Here is a 19403-nt window from a genome sequence, read left to right as displayed (position 1 = left end):
AGCGGACCGAGTGGTCCTTCTCCGCCTCTATCGCGCCTTAGTGCGCTCGAAATTGGACTATGGAAGCATAGTCTACTCCTCTGCTCGGCCGTCTATTCTTCGGCGTCTCGACTCTATCCACCACCGTGGATTACGCTTAGTGTCTGGAGCTTTTTACAATAGCCCTTTGGAAAGCCTGTATGCTGAGACTGCTGAACCTCCGCTGTCCAATCGGCGAGCAGTCCTTCTGAGCCGTTATGCCAGCCATCTGTCTTCCATGCCTGCTAATCCAGCCCATGACATATTTTTCAACGCCTCCTTTGATGTAGGGTATGCAGGCTGCCCCTCCTCCCTACTACCACCGGGAGTCTGTTTCCGTCAACTGCTCCATTCTCTTTCCTTCCGCTTTCCTAAAACCTTCTTGTCAACTTGGGGTACAGCACTGCCTTGGCTCCGTCCCCGGATCTGCCTGCTCCGTGACCTTTGTCGATTTCCCAAGGATGGTACCCCTTCACTTGTTTATCGTCGGGCATTTGCTGCTCTATGTGCACAAATGACGGAAGCCACATTTATTTACACCGATGGCTCGAAAACATCGTTCGGTGTAGGGAGTGCCTATGTTGTTGGCGACACCCCAAATCACTTTCGGCTTCCCGACCAGTGTTCGGTCTATACTGCGGAGCTTTACGCTGTTCTCCGGGCTGTCCACTACATCCGCCGCCATCAGCGGATACAGTATGTTATCTGCTCAGATTCTCTCAGCTCTCTCCTCAGTCTCCAAGCTCTTTACCCTGTGCACCCTCTGGTCCACCGGATTCAGGACTGTCTGCGCTTGCTCCACCTGGGGGGCGTCTCGGTGGTGTTCCTCTGGCTCCTGGGACACGTTGGTATCTGCGGAAATGAGGCGGCCGATATTGCAGCCAAGGCTGCAGTCTCTCTTCTTCGGCCAGCTATTCCATCGATTCCCGTCGCCGATCTACGGAGCGTTTTATGTCGTCGTGTTGTTCATTTATGGCACGCGCACTGGTCGACACTTCCCCAAAATAAATTGCGGGACGTGAAAACTCTTCCTTGTGCTTGGACCTCTTCCTCCCGAACGCATCGTTGGGAGGAGGTAATTTTAACTAGACTCCGGATAGGGCACTGTCTTTTTAGCCATATACATCTTTTAAGCGGCGATCCTCCCCCACTCTGTCCCCACTGCTCTCAGTTGTGGACGGTAAGACACCTTTTAATTGAGTGCCCCTATTTTACTCCGTTACGCGCCCGTCTACAGCTGTCGCCTGATATATCGTCAATTTTAGCAGATGACACGCGATCGGCCGATCGCGTTCTAGAGTTCATTCGTGCCAGTGAAATGACGTCAGTCATTTGAAGTTTTTTTGGGACAACCAACCCCCTACTGTAGTGAATTTTTAAGCCTTCCTTCTGCTTTTAGTTTCTCCAGTTTTATGACTTTCGTTCCCATTGCTGCTAGTTTCCGTTTTCGTTTTTTTACTGTTTCCTAAGTCACAGACCGGGCGCTAATGACCTTAGCAGTTTTGCGCCCTAAAACCATGGAAAAAAAAAAAAAAAAAAAAGCACTGCGGCTTAGGATGGTTTGGAGATTTTGGCGTCCGCTGAGGACCTAGATCTTGCCTGACCCTCAGACACAATGCATATATATTTCTCAGGCAATAAATTGGTGGCAGCAGGTGACTCTGAGGCGTAAAGTGCCTCACTGAATGTTCCATGCCTTTCCAGTACTGGGGTCACCACACATTTCAGTGTGGCTCATGGTAGTTACTCGGCCATTGATTTATCAATTTGCGTCCCAGAACTTCTCCCATCTATCCACTGGAGAGCACATGATGACCTGTGTGGTAGTGACCACGTCCCCATCTTCCTGTCACTGCCCCAGCATCAGACAGATGGATGCCTGCCTAGTTCAAACAAGGTGGACTGGGGAACTTTCACCCCTGCTGTCACCGCAGAATCTCCCCCCCGCAGTAACATCAAAGTGATGGTTGAGCAGGTGACTAGCACAATTGTTTCTGCAGCAGAAAACGCGATCCCTCGCTATTTAGGGTGCTCGAGGTGTAAGGCAGTCCCTTGGTGGTTGCTGGAAGTCGCTGAAGCAATTAAGGAGCGTTGGCAATCTCTACAGCGGCATAAGTGGCACCCTTCTCTGGAGCACCTCATAGTCTTTAAACGGTTCCGTGCCCGTGTTCGTTACCTTATCAAACAACGGAAGAAAGAATGCTGGGAGAGATACGTCTCCACCATTGGGTGCCACACGTCACCTTCCCAAGTCTGGGCAAAGATCAAACGTCTTTCGGGGTACCAGGCCCCAACAGGTGTCCCCGGTGTTACCATAAATGGCGAGCTATGTACCGACGCAAACGCGATTGTCAAACACTTTGCTGTGCACTATACTCGAGCCTCTGCGTCAGAGAATTACCCCCCAGCCTTTCACACAATCAAACGGCGGCTGGAAGGGAACGTCCTCTCATTCACTACACGCTACAGTGAATCCTATAACGCCTCATTTACAGAGTGGGAGCTCCTCAGTACCCTTGCACATTGACCTGACACAGCTCCTGGGCCTGAACGCATCCACAGCCATCTTCTCATCATCTTCAACCGGATCTGGTGCGATGGTGTCTTTCCATCACAATGGCGGGAGAGCATCATTATTACGGTGATCAAACGCGGTAAAAACCCGCGCGATGTGGATAGCTATTGGCCCATCAGCCTCACCAACATTCTTTGTAAGCTGCTGGAACGTATGGTATGGTATGGTATGGTATGGTATGGTATGGTATGGTATGGCATGGCGGCAGTTGGGTTGGGTCGTGGAGTCACTTGGCATGCTGGCTCCATGTCAGGGCGGCTTCCGCCATGGTCGCTGTACTACTGATAATCTTGTGCCCATAGAGTCTGGCATCCGAACAGCCTTTTTCAGATGGCAACACCTGCTTGCCGTCTTTTTTGACTTACGTGAAGCATACGACCTGACTTGGCGACATCATATCCTTGCCACATTGTATGAGTGGCGTCTCCGGGGACCACTCCCGATTTTTATCCAAAACTTCCTGTTGCTCTGTACTTTCAGTGTCCAAGTTGGTGACCCCCATAGTTCCATCCATATCCAGGAGAATGGAGTTCTGCAGGCCCCTGTATTGAGTGTCTCTCTATTTTTAGTGGCCATTAACGGTCTATCTGCAGCTGTTGGGCCTTCCGTCTCACCTTCTATGTATGCAGATGACTTCTGCATTTTGTACGGCTGCTCCGCTACTGTTGTTGCTGAGTGGCGGTGCCTCCAGGGAGCCATCCACAAGGTACAGTAATGGGCTCTAGCCCATGGCTTCCAGTTTTCAGCCGCAAAGTCGTGTGTCATGCACTTCTGTCGGTGTCGTACCATTCATCTGGAACCCACACTTTACCTTAATGACAATCCACTCACTGTAGTGGAGACATATCAATTTCTAGGACTGGTTTTCGACACTCGATTGACTTGGCTCTCTCATCTTTGTCAGATTAGGCAGAAGTGCTGGCAGCACCTCAGTGCCCTCCATTGCCTGAGTAACACCAATTGGGGTGCAGATCGGTGTACTCTGCTGCAGCTCTACATAGCCCTTGTCCAATCCCGAATTGACTATGGGAGTGTGGTTTATGGTTCAGCAGCGCCTTCAGCATTGCATTTACTCGACCCTGTGCACCACTGTGGGGTTTGATTAGCGACAGGAGCTTTTAGGGCGAGTCCAGTGACCACCGTACTGGTGGAGGCTGGTGTCCCTCCACTGCAGATCAGACGTGCACAACTGCTCACCAGTTACGCAGCACACATTCATAGTTCCGCTGAGCATCTGAGCACACATTCATAGTTCCGCTGAGCATCTGAATTACCATCTCCTTTTCCCGCCCGTGGCAGTCCATCTCCTGCATCGGCTGCCCAGATTGGGGCTATTGATTGCGGTTTGCATGCAGTCCCATCTCTCCGAACTGTAGTCCTTTCCTTTACCACCTCTACTTGCGGTCTGTTCATGTACGCCTCCATGGTGTACACTTTGGCTGCAGCTTTGTCTGGACCTTTTGTATGGCCCTAAGGACTCCATTAACCCCGCCACTCTCCACTGTCATGTCCTCTCAATTCTTGACGTGTTCCGGGGCTCTGAAGTGGTTTACATCGATGACTCAATGGCTGACTGTTACGTAGGCTTCGCATATGTTCATGGAGGACATATTGAGCAGTATTCCTTGCCAGGTGGCTGCAGTGTTTTCACTGCAGAGCTGGTGGCCATATCTCGTGCTCTTGAGTACATCCGCTCATGCCCTGGCGAGTGATTTCTCCTGTGTACTGACTCATTGAGCAGCCTACAAGCTATCAACCAGTGCTACCCTCGCCACCCTCTGGTAGCATTCATTCAGGAGTCCATCTATGCCCTGGAATAGTCCTGCCATTCTGTGGTGTTTGTGTGGACCCCAGGACACATCGGAATCCCCGGCAATGAACTTGCCGACAGGCTGGCCAAATAGACGATGCGGAAACAGCTTCTAGATATAGGCATCTCCGAAGTGGAGCTGTGTTCTGTCTTACACCGCAGGGTTTTGTGGCTTTGGGAGACGGAATGGCATAACAGCATGCACAACAACCTGTGTGTCATTAAGGAGACTACGAATGTGTGGAAGTCTTCCATGCAGGCCTCTTGCAGGGAATCAGTTGTCCTCTGCCGGCTCCGCATTGGCCATATGTGGCTAACGCATGGTTACCTACTCTGTTGTGAGGACCCACCTCAGTGTCGCTGTGGCTCCCAAATGAGTCATCCACCTCTTGCTGGACTGCCCACTTTCAGCCGCTCTGCGGCAGACTTATAACTTTCTCAGCACCCTGCCTTTGGTGTTGGGCGACAATGCCTCCACACCACCTTCAGTTTTACGTTTTATGCGTGAGAGTGGGTTTTATACTTCTACATAGGTTTTAGCGCGTGTCCTTTGTCTCTCTGTGTCCTCCACCATAGTGCTTTTAGGGTGGAGTTTTTGAGGTGGTGCAGAGTGGCTGGCTTTTCCTTTTTATCCTCGTGGTTGGCCAGCCACTGTAATCTGCTTTCATGTTTTACTCTCTTCTGTTTCTAGCATCTCGCTGTTGTTTTCTTGTCCTCTTTTGTTCCTTTTAGTGTTCATTGACTTCCCTTTGTTTTTGTGGCTTTTCCTTTCTTTCCATTTGTGTTATGTGTTTCGTCCGTTTTATTCTCACACTTGTGGCATTGTTTTATTAGGAACAAGGGACCGATGACCTCTTTTAGTTTGGTCCCTTCTCCCACCTTTAAACCAACAAACCAGTCAGCCATTTAACCATCTGAGGATAGGGTGGAGATTCTGATATCCGTTGAGGACCTAGATCTTGCCAGACCCTCAGACACAATGGATATAGACTGCTCAGGCAAAACGTTAGTGGCAGCAGGTGACCCTGATGCGTAAACTGCCTCATTGAATGTTCCATTCCTTCCCAGTCTCATGATGATGTCTTCCTTCTGTGGAAATGCAGCACTTTTTTCCACCGCCTGGCTGAGCTACGGCAACTGTTAAGCTTTATACCTGCTGTCTGCATTGCCCTCCAGGAAACCTGGTTCCCAGATATGTGGACCCCGGTTCTCCGTGGCTCTAAGGAATGTTACAGGAACCATAGCGACTATAATCTAGTGTCAGGTGGAGTTTGTGTTTATGTCCTAAACTCAGTCTGTAGTGACACTGTGACCCTTGAAACCCCTCTTGAAGCTGTGGCTGTTAGAATAAGGACGACACAGAAAATAACTGTCTGCACAGAAAATAACTGTATATCTTCCTCCAGATGGTGCAGTACCCCTGAATGTATTAACTGCACTGATTGATCAACTACCTAAACATTTCCTACTTTTCGGAGATTTTAATGCCCAGCACTTTGCCGAGCACTCTGTTTGCCGGAGAATTACCCCCCAGCCTTTTGCACTCTCAAACGGTGGGTGGAAGTGAAAGTCCTCTCATGCACTGCACGCCACAGTGAATCCTATAACTCCCCATTTACAGAGAGGGAGCTCCTTAGTGCCCCTGCACATTACCCCGACACAGCTCCTGGGCCTGATCGGATCCACAACCAGATGATTAAACATCTCTCATTGACTACAAGCGACATATCTTCTTCATCTTCAACTGGGTCTGGTGCGATGGCATCTTTCCATCGCAATGGCGGGAGAGCACAGTCATTCCAATGCTCAAACCCGTTAAAAACCCACTTGATGTGGATAGCTATCAGCCCATCAGCGTCACCCACGTTGTTTGAGAGGTTGCTGGAACGTATGGTGTGTCGGCAGTTGGGTTGGGTCATGGAGTCACATGGCGTGCTGGCTTCATGTCAGGGTGGCCTCCGCCAGGGTCGCTCTACCACTTATAATCTTGTGTCCCTCGAGTCTGCCATCCGAACATACTTTCCCAGATGCCAACACTTGCTTGCCATCTTTTTTGACTTACCTAAAGCATACAACACAACCTGGCGACATCATATCCTTGCCATATTGCATGAATGGGGTCTCTGGATCCTACTCCCGATTTTTATCCAAAACTTCATCTAGCTTCGTACTTTGGGTGTCCAAGTTGGTGCCTCCCATAGTTCCAGCAAAATGCAGGAGAATGGAGTCCTGCAGGGCTTTGTATTGAGCGTCTCTCTCTTTTTAGTGGCCATTAATGGTCTAGCAGCAGCTGTTTGGCCCTCTCTGTATGCAGACGACTTCTGCATTTTGTTCGGCTGCTCCAGTCCTGGTGATGCTGAGTGTTGCCTACAGGAAGCCATCCACAATGTGCAAGCATGGGCTTTAGCCCATGGGTTCCAGTTTTTCGCCATGGAGACGTGTGTCATGCATTTCTGTTGGCATCGTACCGTTCATCCGGAACCAGCACTTTTAATGACGATCCACTCACTGTAGCGGACACACATTGCTTTATTAGGTACAAGGGACCAATGACCTCGTAGTTTGGTCCCTTCTCCCCTCTTCTAAACCAACCAATCAACCAACGAACCATTAAATCATTAAATATCCTCGTTTTCTTTGGCTGTGGGATAGTCGTGTGAAAATGAGCATTGGAGTAGCAAAGACTGGCCACAGGGGATGAACCTGACTGTAGGAAAAGATAACATCGTTCGTGAACCATTGGTCATTCGGGAAAAAATCATTCTTGCTCCACTGCTCCTATAAAACATTTTGTTAAAGCTTTACAAAGGAATGGCAATGGCTTCAAATACATTTGTCAATCATTCCCTGGTTAAAAGCAGGAATTTTTGATGGGCCACAAATCTGTACTCTTATAAACAATGATTATTTCACAAACCGCGACTCAAGTTGAATTAAAGGTGTGGACAAGCTTTTTGTCAGTCCTTCAATAGTAGACAAAGTGCTCCAGAATTTCCAAAAACTAGGAGGTAGTATGAGTGACAAATTGCATAATTTTTTTTCCCCCACAGTCATTTAGATAAATTTTCTGACAACCTGGGCAATTACAGCCAAGAGCAAGGGGAACAGTTCCAGTTGGACATCAAGGAAACATATCAATGCCGTTGGGATCACCATATGATGGCAGACTACTGCTGGAATTTGCAGAGAGACTGGCCAGACGAAAAACACTGAAGAAAATCTCATACAAAACCTTTTTCTTAATTCTTATTGATATGTTTTTGTTGTTATGATTAATTTTATTATTCCTTGTATAATTTACAGCAATTTGCTTGTTGAAATAATCTGATAACTTTAAAATAAAAGATTTAAAAATATTCTCCTATTTTTTTTGTAATTTAATTGCCATTATAAATGAGATTGCCTTTATCTCAAAAAGTAGGATTAATTCAACAAAAATATTGTTATTTTTGTATTCTGGAAATCAAAATTACCTGAAATTAAAGAACCCCATGTGGCAGAATCGGTGTTAATTTGTGTTGTTATAATGTATTAACACTGTTTATGGCATTAAGATAATGTAAAACTGTGTACTATATGTGTAATTAGTCATTTGCCTTTAGAAAGAGTGTGGTTTTTTGTAGCGCCAGAAAAGAAATATAACTCTTAGTTCTTCTAACCTCACATTAAGGGCCATAGTCATCTAACTGAGAGATGTGCTGGCTGAAGTTAACACACACACTTCCTGAAGCTCCAGCTGCCACTTCTATAATCTGTTCAGAGAACATCAGCCCTTGCCAGAATTATTATACACATTGACCATAAATATACCAGTTTTGTTACGAATCGTGAAAAATCAGCACCACCAAAGCAAAAATACTGTACATAACATTTGTCGTCCCATGTAAGGAGGTTGTCTAACAAGAAGGGGCAGTGACTGTGAGACCTGGATGAGATTTGGGAATGCATTTCATACAGTAAACCAGTCTAGCTTCAGGAAGGTGCCCTCCAGGGGGAAGGAAAACTAAATCAAGAAGTGCGTTGAAAGAACAATTGATTGTGTGTTTGAGTCAAATCTCTTTACTTCAGTGCAAATGTGGAGACATTCGCTGTTGTTGATTGGATGCATGATATTTCTTTGTTGTCACTGTGTTGGCCACAAGCTTCCAGTTATTGATATACCAGTGAACTAAGGGGAACAAATAGTGTCTAAGTGTGAGGGGATTTCTATCTGTTCAAAAACAAATAGCACTACACAAGAAATAAAATTGGGATTGTTCATAGCAATACTATTTCAGAAGAGGAAGTCCACAGCTGTTTCATTATGAAATTTACCAACTTGATCAAGAAAAGCACTGAAGTACATGTTGAGGTGAACACTCAGAACAATTAGCTCTCCAGCAGTCTCATACTTTGATTAAAATAATTTTGTGATTGACATATCAGCTAGTCAAGCAGTAGAGGCCTGCCGCCAGCCAATAGTCAGTCTTTCTTGAGTGTCATGTACTGCAGTGTTGCCTATTTTGTAGGTACATGTAGAGTCTTGTGAACTGCAATCTGTCAATCACAGAGGTACCTAGTATTTTATGCAAGGTATAATCATGTTAGTGGAGTTTACTTTTATGTTGTTGCACAGTTAAGGTAATTCTGCCATGGATGTTCATTTATAGTGTTTTGGCTTCTGTAAATGATGGTGATATATGTAGGTTTTTTCTTTTAGTCACCATATTTTTGACAGTTTTGAGTCAATTATGTGAAACTAATTGGCATGCTACATGTTTTTCTTTGTTTCTTCCAGAAATAATTGGCCTAGTTTCCGACATGCATGCCAGTGCCAGTCAAATCATCGAACATTTCAGCGCCAAATCCTCCACAGGCGAGCATTCTGCAGATAGCCTTAATTCTAATCCGGCCAAATTATGTTTTGTTGTGAAGCAATCTGTGAGAGAAGCTGCCGTAGGTTTGTTCTTACAGTTTTTTTTTACTTAAATTTACATTAACAATAATTGAAACTTCCTGGCAGATTAAAACTGTATACTGGACTGAGACTTGAACTCAGGACCTCTCAGGAGAACTTGTGTGTAGTTTGGAAGGTAGGAGGGTGATACTGGCAGAAGTAAAGCTGTGAGGACGGGGTGTGAGTCGTGCTTGAGTAACTCAGATGGTAGAGCAGTTGCCCACGAAAGGCAACAGTCTCAAGTTCGAGTCTCGGTCTAGCACACAGTTTTAATCTGCCAGGAAGTTTCATATCAGTGCACACTCCACTGCTGAGTGAAAATATCACTCTGATTAATAATAATTAATTTTTTAATCTTGCATGATTAGTAATTTATACATAAATCTTGAATGACCAGAAGCGATATCAGTTTATCTGTGCCAGAGTGACTGAATATAATAATATAGCTTCAGTTGAAAGGTTTAATGCAAAGTGATTATTTTTCCTCTCTTCAACTGTATCTGGGGAAAAATTTACAAATTAAAACAAGTAGGAGGAAAAACAAAGGTAGATGAGTTGCCAAATATTTTCAGAAGATTTTTTACATACTTTCTGAAAGCTTAACAGATTCTGCTACACAAGTCTATCTCCTGGAAGGGATAACAAGCAATAGAAAGACTTCATGTAAGGATCTTATTGTGAAACACTATAGTAAATCAATGAAGTAAGAATTCTTGTATGGGAGATAACATGTGCTCAATCAAAAATTAGACAACTTGAAAGTATTGGAAACGAGAATAGTGAAATATATTACCTTTGCTTGCAGCAGAGCTTTGTAGTTAGAAAGCAATGTTGAATTTACTGTTTTTTTGTAAAAAGTAGTAAAAACATTATGAAGGAGACAGTGAGACTTCTCTGGATATTTCCCCTGGGGTAATTCCATGTCAGTTAAATGTAACACTCAACCTGACCCACTCTCATTTCTTTGAAATTTAGTGCATTCCATGAGCCCAATAAGAGATAGAAAACTACTAATTTTCAAATATATTTGAGAATTGTCAAGAAAGTCGCAGGTCAGCAAAGTTTCGAAATTTTGTGAAATTTACATAAGTGTCTCATAAATGACTGTAATACTAGTTTTAATCCAGATACAGGAATGAAACTTATATTATTGAAAAGCTAATGAGTTCAAGGTCATTGACCTTGTATGTCTCAAGATACCTGTTGTGACTCGCTGATCTTTCAAAGTGCCGCCGCGCAGTTACGCGCGTCCTCTACATGCGGCGCTGTCTGCCAACCATGCAGCAGCAGCGCCACCTAAGTAGCCAGCCAGACAGTGGCCGCTAGACTCGGACTTGGTTATGATTTGACTGTTAAAGTGTATACATGTCTTACTCTGTTTACTTGATATGTGACTTACATGTATTGCGTCGTCCTTGAAATATATTTGTTCAACTTGAAGTTATAACAATTGGCGACGAGGTAGTGAATTTTTCTTTTTCATCGTTGACTCACATGTTTCCATGGCTACTTTAGAGCAACTATTGCAAGTTCTCATTGAACAGCAAACGCTTCTCACAAATGCGATTCGTGATTTTGTTGCGGCGACAAACGCGGGTCGTCTCTCGTCGTTGTCTCTACCACCTTTTCCTTCTGACGACAAGACGGCGGAAGACTGGTCTGATTACGAAAAACGTCTTCGACAGCACTTCCTGGCATTTCATGTCGCGGACGACCAAACATGTAAGTCTCTGTTCCTTTCATGGACTTCACCTCAAATGTATCGGTTGTTGTCGCAATTGGCTCATTTGAAAGATCCTGCGTCTTTGTCCTTTGCTGAAATGTTCTCACTTCTGTCTGTCTATTTTCAAAAGCATACGCATGTGCTAGCCTCTCATGTTGCCTTTTATCGTTGTCAAAAACAACCGCATCAATCCTATAGTGCTTGGGCTGCTGAACTTCACAGCCTCAATCGAGAGTGTAAATTTGTTACTGAAGTGCACAAAGAATCCTACGCCGATTCCATGGTACGGGATGCCATTATCCGGTTGGTGCCAGACAAAGAAGTTAGGCAACGTGCCCTTCAATTGGCAAATCCAACTCTAGATGAAGTCCTATCCATCGCTCAGTCTTTCGAAATTTCTCGCGCCACTGGAGCACAAATAAAGGCATGGGGTGATGTCTGGGAAATAAAACCTCTGGGAAATAAAACCTCTGGGAAATAAAACCTCTGTGCGCTGTTGACGAAACGTGTGCCGTGTCCCCGCTGGCCGACGTGGCCACAGTACGCTCCCAAGTGCAGCCTCAGCCTAACCGTAAACAACCCTCTAAGAAACTGCAGCAAAACCCCCGGCAACTTCCTTCATGTCCATGGTGTTTTACGAAACATTCTCGAGAGGATTGTCCACAACGTTGGGCCGTGTGTCACAAATGCAAAAAAAAAAAAAAAAAAAAAAAAAAAAAGTCATGTGTCATCCGTTGGCAAATCCTACCTCATACATGATGTTCATGACCATGGCGCTGATTCTGATTCTGTGTTGTCTGTCAATTGTACTTCTTCTCTTTCAGGGAAGTTATTCCTCGCTGTCCAAATACTTGGTTGAGATGTTCGCATGCAGGTGGATACTGGTTCTGCTGCCACTATCATCAATTCTCAGATGTATCTTCAGTTTGGTTTTCCAATCCTGTCACCTGTCAGTAGGCAATTACGGACTTACTATAAACAAAAGATTTCTCTCTTGGGACAATTTGATGCTGAGGTATCTTACAAATCTGTCGTTCGCACTGTTCCCATATTTGTGGTCGACCATAGTAACGTGGAGAATCTTTTTGGTTTCAATGCCTTTCCCGTTTTTGGGTTCTCCATAGATGACTCTGTCAATATCATCTCTGATGCTATTCCTTATGCTCAGTTGGATTCCTTGTCGACGACATTTTCGTCCCTTTTTTCTCCTGGGTTAGGCTGTGCAAACGACTTTGAAGCTCATATCACACTCAAACCCACTGCTCAGTCTAAGTTTTTTCGGGCTCGGCCCATTCCTGTGGGCCTTCGTTATCAGGTTAAACGGGAGCTGGATCGTCTCACTGCTTCAGGGGGTCTTGCTTCCTGTCATTTCCAGTGAGTGTTCCTCTGCTGTTGTCGTTGATAAGCCAAATGGTGATCTTTGTCTCTGTGGCGATTTCAAAGCCACTGTAAATGCTCAATGCCTTATCGGCACTTACCCTATGCCTCGACCTGAAGAATTGTTCACTAAACTTGCTGGAGGCCAGTATTTTTCTAAACTTGACCTTTCAGAAGCTTATCATCAACTTCTTCTTGACACTGCTTCCCGGCAGTTTCTTGTCCTTAACACGCCTTTTGGCCTCTATCAATACCAACGATTGCCATTCGGGGTTGCCAGCGCCCCTGCTCTCTTTCAGCGATTCTTGGAACAATTATTGCTCACTGTCCCTGGGTGTATAAATTACATGGACGACATTGTTGTCACTGGCTCCACCACTGAAGAACATCTTCAGAATCTCTGCACACCTTTTCATGTCTTACAGACTGCCGGTATTAAGTGTAATCTTCAGAAATCAAAATTTTTTTCAGGCATCTATCAAGTACTTGGGGTTTCAACCCTCTCGGGATGGTAATTGTCCTCTTCAGCAAACTGTCGCTGCGATCGATGCCCTTCCTCGCCCTACATCTGTTAAGGAACTGCAGGCCTTCTTGGGGAAAATAGCATACTATGACAGGTTTTTACTGTCTGCTGCTTTGGTGGCTCAGCCAATGCATCGCCTGTTGCATAAAAATGTGCCTTTTCACTGGTCCACGTCATGTGATGTGACTTTCCAGAAATGCTGACTTTCCAGACTATGCTGAAACAGGCCCTGTGCGTGGCTACTTATCGACCTGGCCAACATCTTGTTCTTGCCACAGACGCCTCTCAATACGGGGTTGGTGCAGTCCTTGCACACCGTTTTTCTGATGGTTCTGAACAACCCATTGCTTATGCCTCCAAAACACTCATGGATGCCCAACAAAAGTATTCTCAAATTGAAAAAGAAGCTTTGGCCATTATTTATGCTCTTCATAAGTTTGGTGTTTTTCTCTATGGATCCAAATTACATCTTGTTACGGATCACAAACCACTTGTTTCCTTGTTTCATCCATCAACGTCACTTCCCGACAAGGCTGCAGACCGCCTCCAGCGTTGGGCTCTTTACTTGTCTCGTTTCAATTATGAGATTCATTTCCAGCTGACGGCTTAGCATGCAAATGCTGATGCACTGTCTTGTCTTCCCATGGGTCCTAATCTGGCATTCAATAGGGACGAACTTTTGTGTTTCCACCTGGATGTTGCCGAGCAGCGGGTTGTGGATGGGTTCCCCATCACCAGGGACCGGCTGGCGGTTGCTACGGGTTCTGACCCTACCCTCTCCCGGCTTTTACGCTGTATTCAGAAGGGTTGGCCAGATCGTCTGTCCACTAAGACTTCTGATCCGTTGCGGAACTACTATGCTTTGCGTTACCACCTCACGGCTAGGGATGGTGTTCCCTCCTTTCCACCAAAAATGCTTCGCCACGTGTTGTGGTCCCTGCGTCTTTGCGGGCTTCGGTCTTGTGCCTCCTTCACCAAGGGCACTGGGGTGTCTCTCGCACAAACTCTCTGGCGCGCTGTCATATGTACTGGCCCGGCTTCGACTCTGAAATCGCACACATGGTCGCTGCCTGTGGCACTTGTGCGTCACAGGCCACCGCCCCGAAGTCATCTTTGTCACCGTGGCCTTCGTCTGAGAAGCCCTGGGAGTGTATTCATACTGACTTCATGGGACCTTTTTTAGGTACTTATTGGCTTCTTGTTATTGACGCCTACTCTAACTTTCCTTCCATTGTCCGTTGCACGTCGCCTACCACCGCGGCAACCACCAATGCTCTAGCTCGCATTTTCTTTTTGGAAGGCCTTCCCTCTACTCTTGTTACTGATAATGGTCCGCAATTTGCCTCTTCTGATTTTGTGGATTTTTGTGCCCGTCATGGTGTCATGCATGTCACGGCCCCTCCGTTCCATCCACAGTCAAACGGTGAGGTGACTGGTCCGCACATTTAAGGATCAGATGAGGAAACTCCTGACTTCTTCTGCTGCTGATGATGCGCTTCTCCAATTTCTGGCTTCTTACCGTTTCACGTAATGGGCGACCACAGCCCGGCTGAGCTCTTACGTGGCACGCTACTTCAAATTCTGCGGCCTTCCACCTCACGGCAGTGGGTGCCTTCGCTTGGCCGGTTCACCACCAGCGACCTTGTATGGGTACGGGTATATAGCAGGTGGCCAAAATGGAGTCCTGGCCGCATCTTACGACACCGTGGCCAACACCTGTATGAAATCATGACGGACACGGGTGTTGCAGTAAGTCATTTGGACCAGCTTCGGCCTCGTGTGCCGGCAACGCCTGTTCCAGATGCTGCTACGCCACCTTAGGTTCTACCTGACGCTCGGGATCCTGGAATCTCTCATTACTTACAACACAGTCCTCTCACCATCATATCGGTGCCATTACAAGAACTGACACCAACAGGAGATGCACCCATGCAGGAACCAGATGACCATCATCTGTCGGAGCAACTCTACTCGCCTCCTTCTCCTACGGACGCGGACACATCGCCCATGTCTCCTGTTATAACAACCGGACTTGACGCAATGGGCAGATTGGTGCACGGGGCCCCAGCAGATTTGACCCCCCACGTCTGCTGTCATCTCGACCTGTTATCATCGGGGACACTTCCGTCCGAATGGGAAGCCTCCTCCTCGGCCAGTCGAACAACACCTATGGACATTAGCAATTCTCAGGCCACCTCCATCAAGACCTGTGCAAAAACTTCAAAGGGGGGAAAAGTGTTGTGACTCACCGATCTTTCAAAGTGCCGCCGCGCAGTTACGCGCATCCTCTACATGCGGCGCTGTCTGCCAGCCATGCAGCAGCAGCGCCACCTAAGCGGCCAGCCAGCCAGCGGCCGCTAGACTCGGACTCAGTTATGATTTGACTGTTAAAGTGTATACATGTCTTGCTCTGTTTACTTGATCTGTGACTTACATGTATTGCGTCGTCCTTGAAATATATTTGTTCAACTTGAAGTTATAACGGTACCACAGTTCAGGGCCTACACGATTTTGGAAAAAAAGTATTGTATTGTCCCAGTATGTTACCATAAACATGGTAAATATCAAGAGACACACTTAAGGCATCACGACCAAAAATTTGTTTCATCTACATCACTACAGTAACAAAATGAAGTAAGCAGCTATGTATCTGGGTTTTCCCAGAAAACCAGACAATAGAAGTTACTGTAATTCTGACAAATTGGTGAAAAGTCTTGCTGTGAACAGCCACTCACAGAGAGTTTTATTTCAACCAGTCATCATTAGCTTGTTTCATGCTTGTGGATCATTTACTGAGACTGCAGTGTAGAAGTGCTGTGAAGTATTATTTAGTTGTTGTTTGGAAATAAAAATAGATTTCAAGTCAGAACTGTTCTGTTGCAGTCCATTTTTTGAAGGTCATGCAAGAGTACAGAATAATTTGATTAGGCGAAAAATTTTGCAGTGAATCTACTAAGCAAAGTCACAAAACCCATCAACCCCTCCAGTTGTTGGATCAGTGTCAGAACTGGTTTTAGATTCTTTAAATAGCTTACTAGCCTTCAGGTTTTAGGTGAATCTCCTGTGAAGAAAGAGAGACCTCAGCATGAGGAAAAGTATCCAAAGCAAAAATTGGAAAAGGTTGTCACAGTGTTGGCCTGTACTTATGTGGCACAACTGGAGAAAGAAAAGTGTGAAAAAATGGAAAAAGAGAAATCATTGCCCAGGTGAAAGATAAGTTTCACACTATCATACGTATCTGTGACAAAATACAAATTTTGACAGTACTTACAAAAACATATGTGTATGAGGGAAACTGAAAGAATTTTCTGTTTCAATTACATGGTGTGAAGAGCAAAACAGTTAGTAGCAGAACATGGTATATTAGTGACACCAAATACAAAGCCAAGTAAGACATTGTGAAAAGCCTGTTTAATTACATGACTCTTTCGCTGTGCTCGTAATGTGAGCTGTGTGATGCCAGAGGGGGTGGTGGGGGGTGGGGGGGGGGGGGGGGAGACTTTGTCTGTGAAAGAAAATGGAACTGGCATACATAAGCAGAGGCAGCTAGGGTTGCACAATCGTAAGGAATTGTATGCATGTCTCAAAGATACATATCCTGGTGTAAATATTGCATTCTTCGGTGGACAGTCAGTGATTGCTATGTGGAAAGAAATGCTGGTAACAGACATATGTGTTTGCCATTCATTTGTGGGTTGCATAAGTCTTGTAGACTTGTGGAGAAGCAAATGAAGTGCGGACCAGCTTCCTGCATTTATGTGGATCATCTCTACGACTTGTGTGTTTCCTGCTGTACCAGACACTTTGGTTATCAGAAGATTTGACATTCTCACAAGACTGAATCCAGTGATATCGACTGGAAGAAAGTACTCTCTCCCTATATCAGATAAGGTGAACATTAACAATTTAATTATTGGAGACTTGTGAAACAAGATGTAACCAATTTTTATTGCCTTTTCTTTGACGCTACACTGTAAATGGGATATAATATCACTGCAGTAATTACTTATGACTTGTAGTTTTTAATAGTTTGCGTTTCATATTTATTGTGCAATTTGATAGTGTGCTGTTCCCGACAAAATAAATTTTTGAGCATGATGCGTTGATGTACCATGTTGATATTTACCATGTTTATAGTAGCTTACTGTGGCAATACAATATATTTACTGAACTTGGGTGTTTTGAGGATTCAGTGTCACCTTGGATGTGGAGATTCTTAGAAACCTACCATGTTGCATATCAACATGAAGCTGTACTCATTATCTTTTCAATTATATAATGTTCATTGCTATATCTGGATTAGGACCAGAATTATAGTCATTTATGTTGAGAGAGAAACTCATAAATTTCACACAATTTCCAAATTTTTCAGACCTTTAACTTTCGTCACTAGTCCTTTATACCTCTGAAAGTTGGTAGTTTTCCATCTGGATAATTGTATGCACCAAATTTGAAAGAAATCCGAGATGCTCTGGTAGAAAATGTTGTTTTCTGTGTTGCTCTGACATGAAATTAACCCCGGATATCTTAGAGGGAAATAGCTGTCGGCTTTGTAACTGTATTCAGAACTACCTCATACATACAAAACTCAAAAATGATCCAGTGAATAAAGTAGGAAGGTCTGTAAGGCTATTCACATGTGTTGCTGCTGTATACAGAAAATTTTTGAAGACAGAAAACTATTTCATGTAATAAAAACTGCAGAGGATTGATGATTGGTGCAGGGACAGGTTGTTGGCATGTAATACATCGTGCTTGCACAGTTGTGAAGACCTGTGTTTGTTTCATTACATTGTTGAAAATAAATCTCTGGATACAGTAGCAGCCATAAAATACCTGGGAATATTTGTCATGAGTGATTTGCAGTGGATTGTCTGAGTTCTAAGGAAGTGTAGTTCATACACAAAAGTGGCTTATTAAACACTGGTTCAGCCAATTATGGAGTATTGCTTGTCAGTCAGGGCACTTACCAGATAGGATTTATAGAGGAACATATCTATTATGTAACTGTGTTCTTGTTGTTTGTTGTGTAAACTGGCACAAGAATACATTTTGTAACAGAACTAATGTGGGATTTTTTCCCCAGCTGGTGCAAAATTGTTGTTGCTTTGTGATCTTTTCACAAAGCGCAAGGCTGAACTCTCACGTGAGGAACGGCATGAAATCATCCGCTATGCGAAGTCGCGGTTACCGGTTTTCATGAGCCAGCTGCAACGTTTCCTGCAAGGTGTAAAATCAACTTTCAGCAGTATGTCACCCAGCCAGCGACAGGAAGTCGCTACTTATCTTGTGCCTGAGGTTAATGTCACAGTTATTATCATACTAGAGCCAGTAATTAGTTCAAAATGGAAATCACTGTTAATTAGGTGAGGGCATATATTCTACCACATTTGAAGCTACACTGAAACCCAAATAGTGTGTTAACTCCCTTGTATGTATCTTGATTTTTGAATGTGTTTTGGACTCCAGTCATTGTCATCCTATTTAATACAAATTTTCCTTGGAACTTAAGTTTAGTTTTGCTTTTTAAAAAATATGCAGTAGTAACTAAATAACAGAATTTGGTTTGTTCAAATAATAAGATTTTAAATGGGTTTTGGTCTATACTCTATAGTTGTGCGGATGTATAGGCTTGTAATTTGTTTTGTACATAAAATATCTTATGTCAACTAAGTACCTTTAGTGTGCATGTGTGTTCTAGCTGAAAACTGAAATGTGTGACATGGTCTGTCAAGAATTGCCAAGGTATGCTGAATTTGAATTAAGATACTCTGTATAAAATCTAAGGAGCAATAGTATTTTGCACGCAAAGTGCTACAAAATATTAAAAATATGCGAAAATTTGGTTTTAAAATATCATCTAGATAAATTTTAAAATTTTTAAAATATTGTTTCCAAAATGATAGATTAGGATGGAACATGATGAAGATGATAGAAATAGTTGTATACTAAATGAATAAGTAACCTATAAAGGACTTAAACTGTGTTAATGAGAGTATGTGTAAGATAAATTGTAAGTCACTGTTATATTGCAGATAGAGAATATGGTGAGTTATCTAACTTCATTCTGGTTTCTTCTTGCACACAGATTGAAACTATTTTGGATACTGTTTCTACACTAGTAGTACAAGTGAAATCAGCTCTGGAACATATTATAACTGTTCTTTCTCCATCAGAAAACCCAAAAAGTCAGAAGGAAAAAGTTGGTGAAGTACTCACTAAATCTTTGAAAAATGTAAGTGAACTGTATTTATTAACTTTTTTTCTGTTTTCTGGATATCAGTTTTTAAGATAGACACTTCATATTTTACAGGTTTTGTACAGAAGAGAACTTAGCAAACTGAGAAATTTTCATCAGAGAATAACTTTCAGTTTAGTTCATCTTCTACAAAAGAAGTAAGTAGATAACATGAAAATATAGCAATATATAAATTAATATGT

The 19403-nt window shown here is 44.1% G+C and overlaps 1 protein-coding gene across 2 annotated transcripts in view; it reads left to right on the top strand.

Annotated features, from left to right (window-relative positions):
• LOC126180933 (uncharacterized) overlaps nt 1–19403 on the top strand; it is a 131621-nt gene that overhangs the window by 38433 nt on the left and 73785 nt on the right. For both annotated transcript variants that reach the window (XM_049924731.1, XM_049924732.1), the window contains exons 6-9: nt 9181–9342; nt 18049–18260; nt 19051–19197; nt 19276–19358. In XM_049924731.1, coding sequence (XP_049780688.1) covers nt 9181–9342; nt 18049–18260; nt 19051–19197; nt 19276–19358 — 604 coding nt within the window. The remainder of the gene's footprint in view (nt 1–9180; nt 9343–18048; nt 18261–19050; nt 19198–19275; nt 19359–19403) is intronic.

The sequence above is a fragment of the Schistocerca cancellata genome, chromosome 1, assembly GCF_023864275.1.
Source record: "Schistocerca cancellata isolate TAMUIC-IGC-003103 chromosome 1, iqSchCanc2.1, whole genome shotgun sequence".
In the NCBI taxonomy this organism is placed as follows: domain Eukaryota; kingdom Metazoa; phylum Arthropoda; class Insecta; order Orthoptera; family Acrididae; genus Schistocerca; species Schistocerca cancellata.
This window is presented reverse-complemented; position numbering and strand designations above follow the sequence as displayed.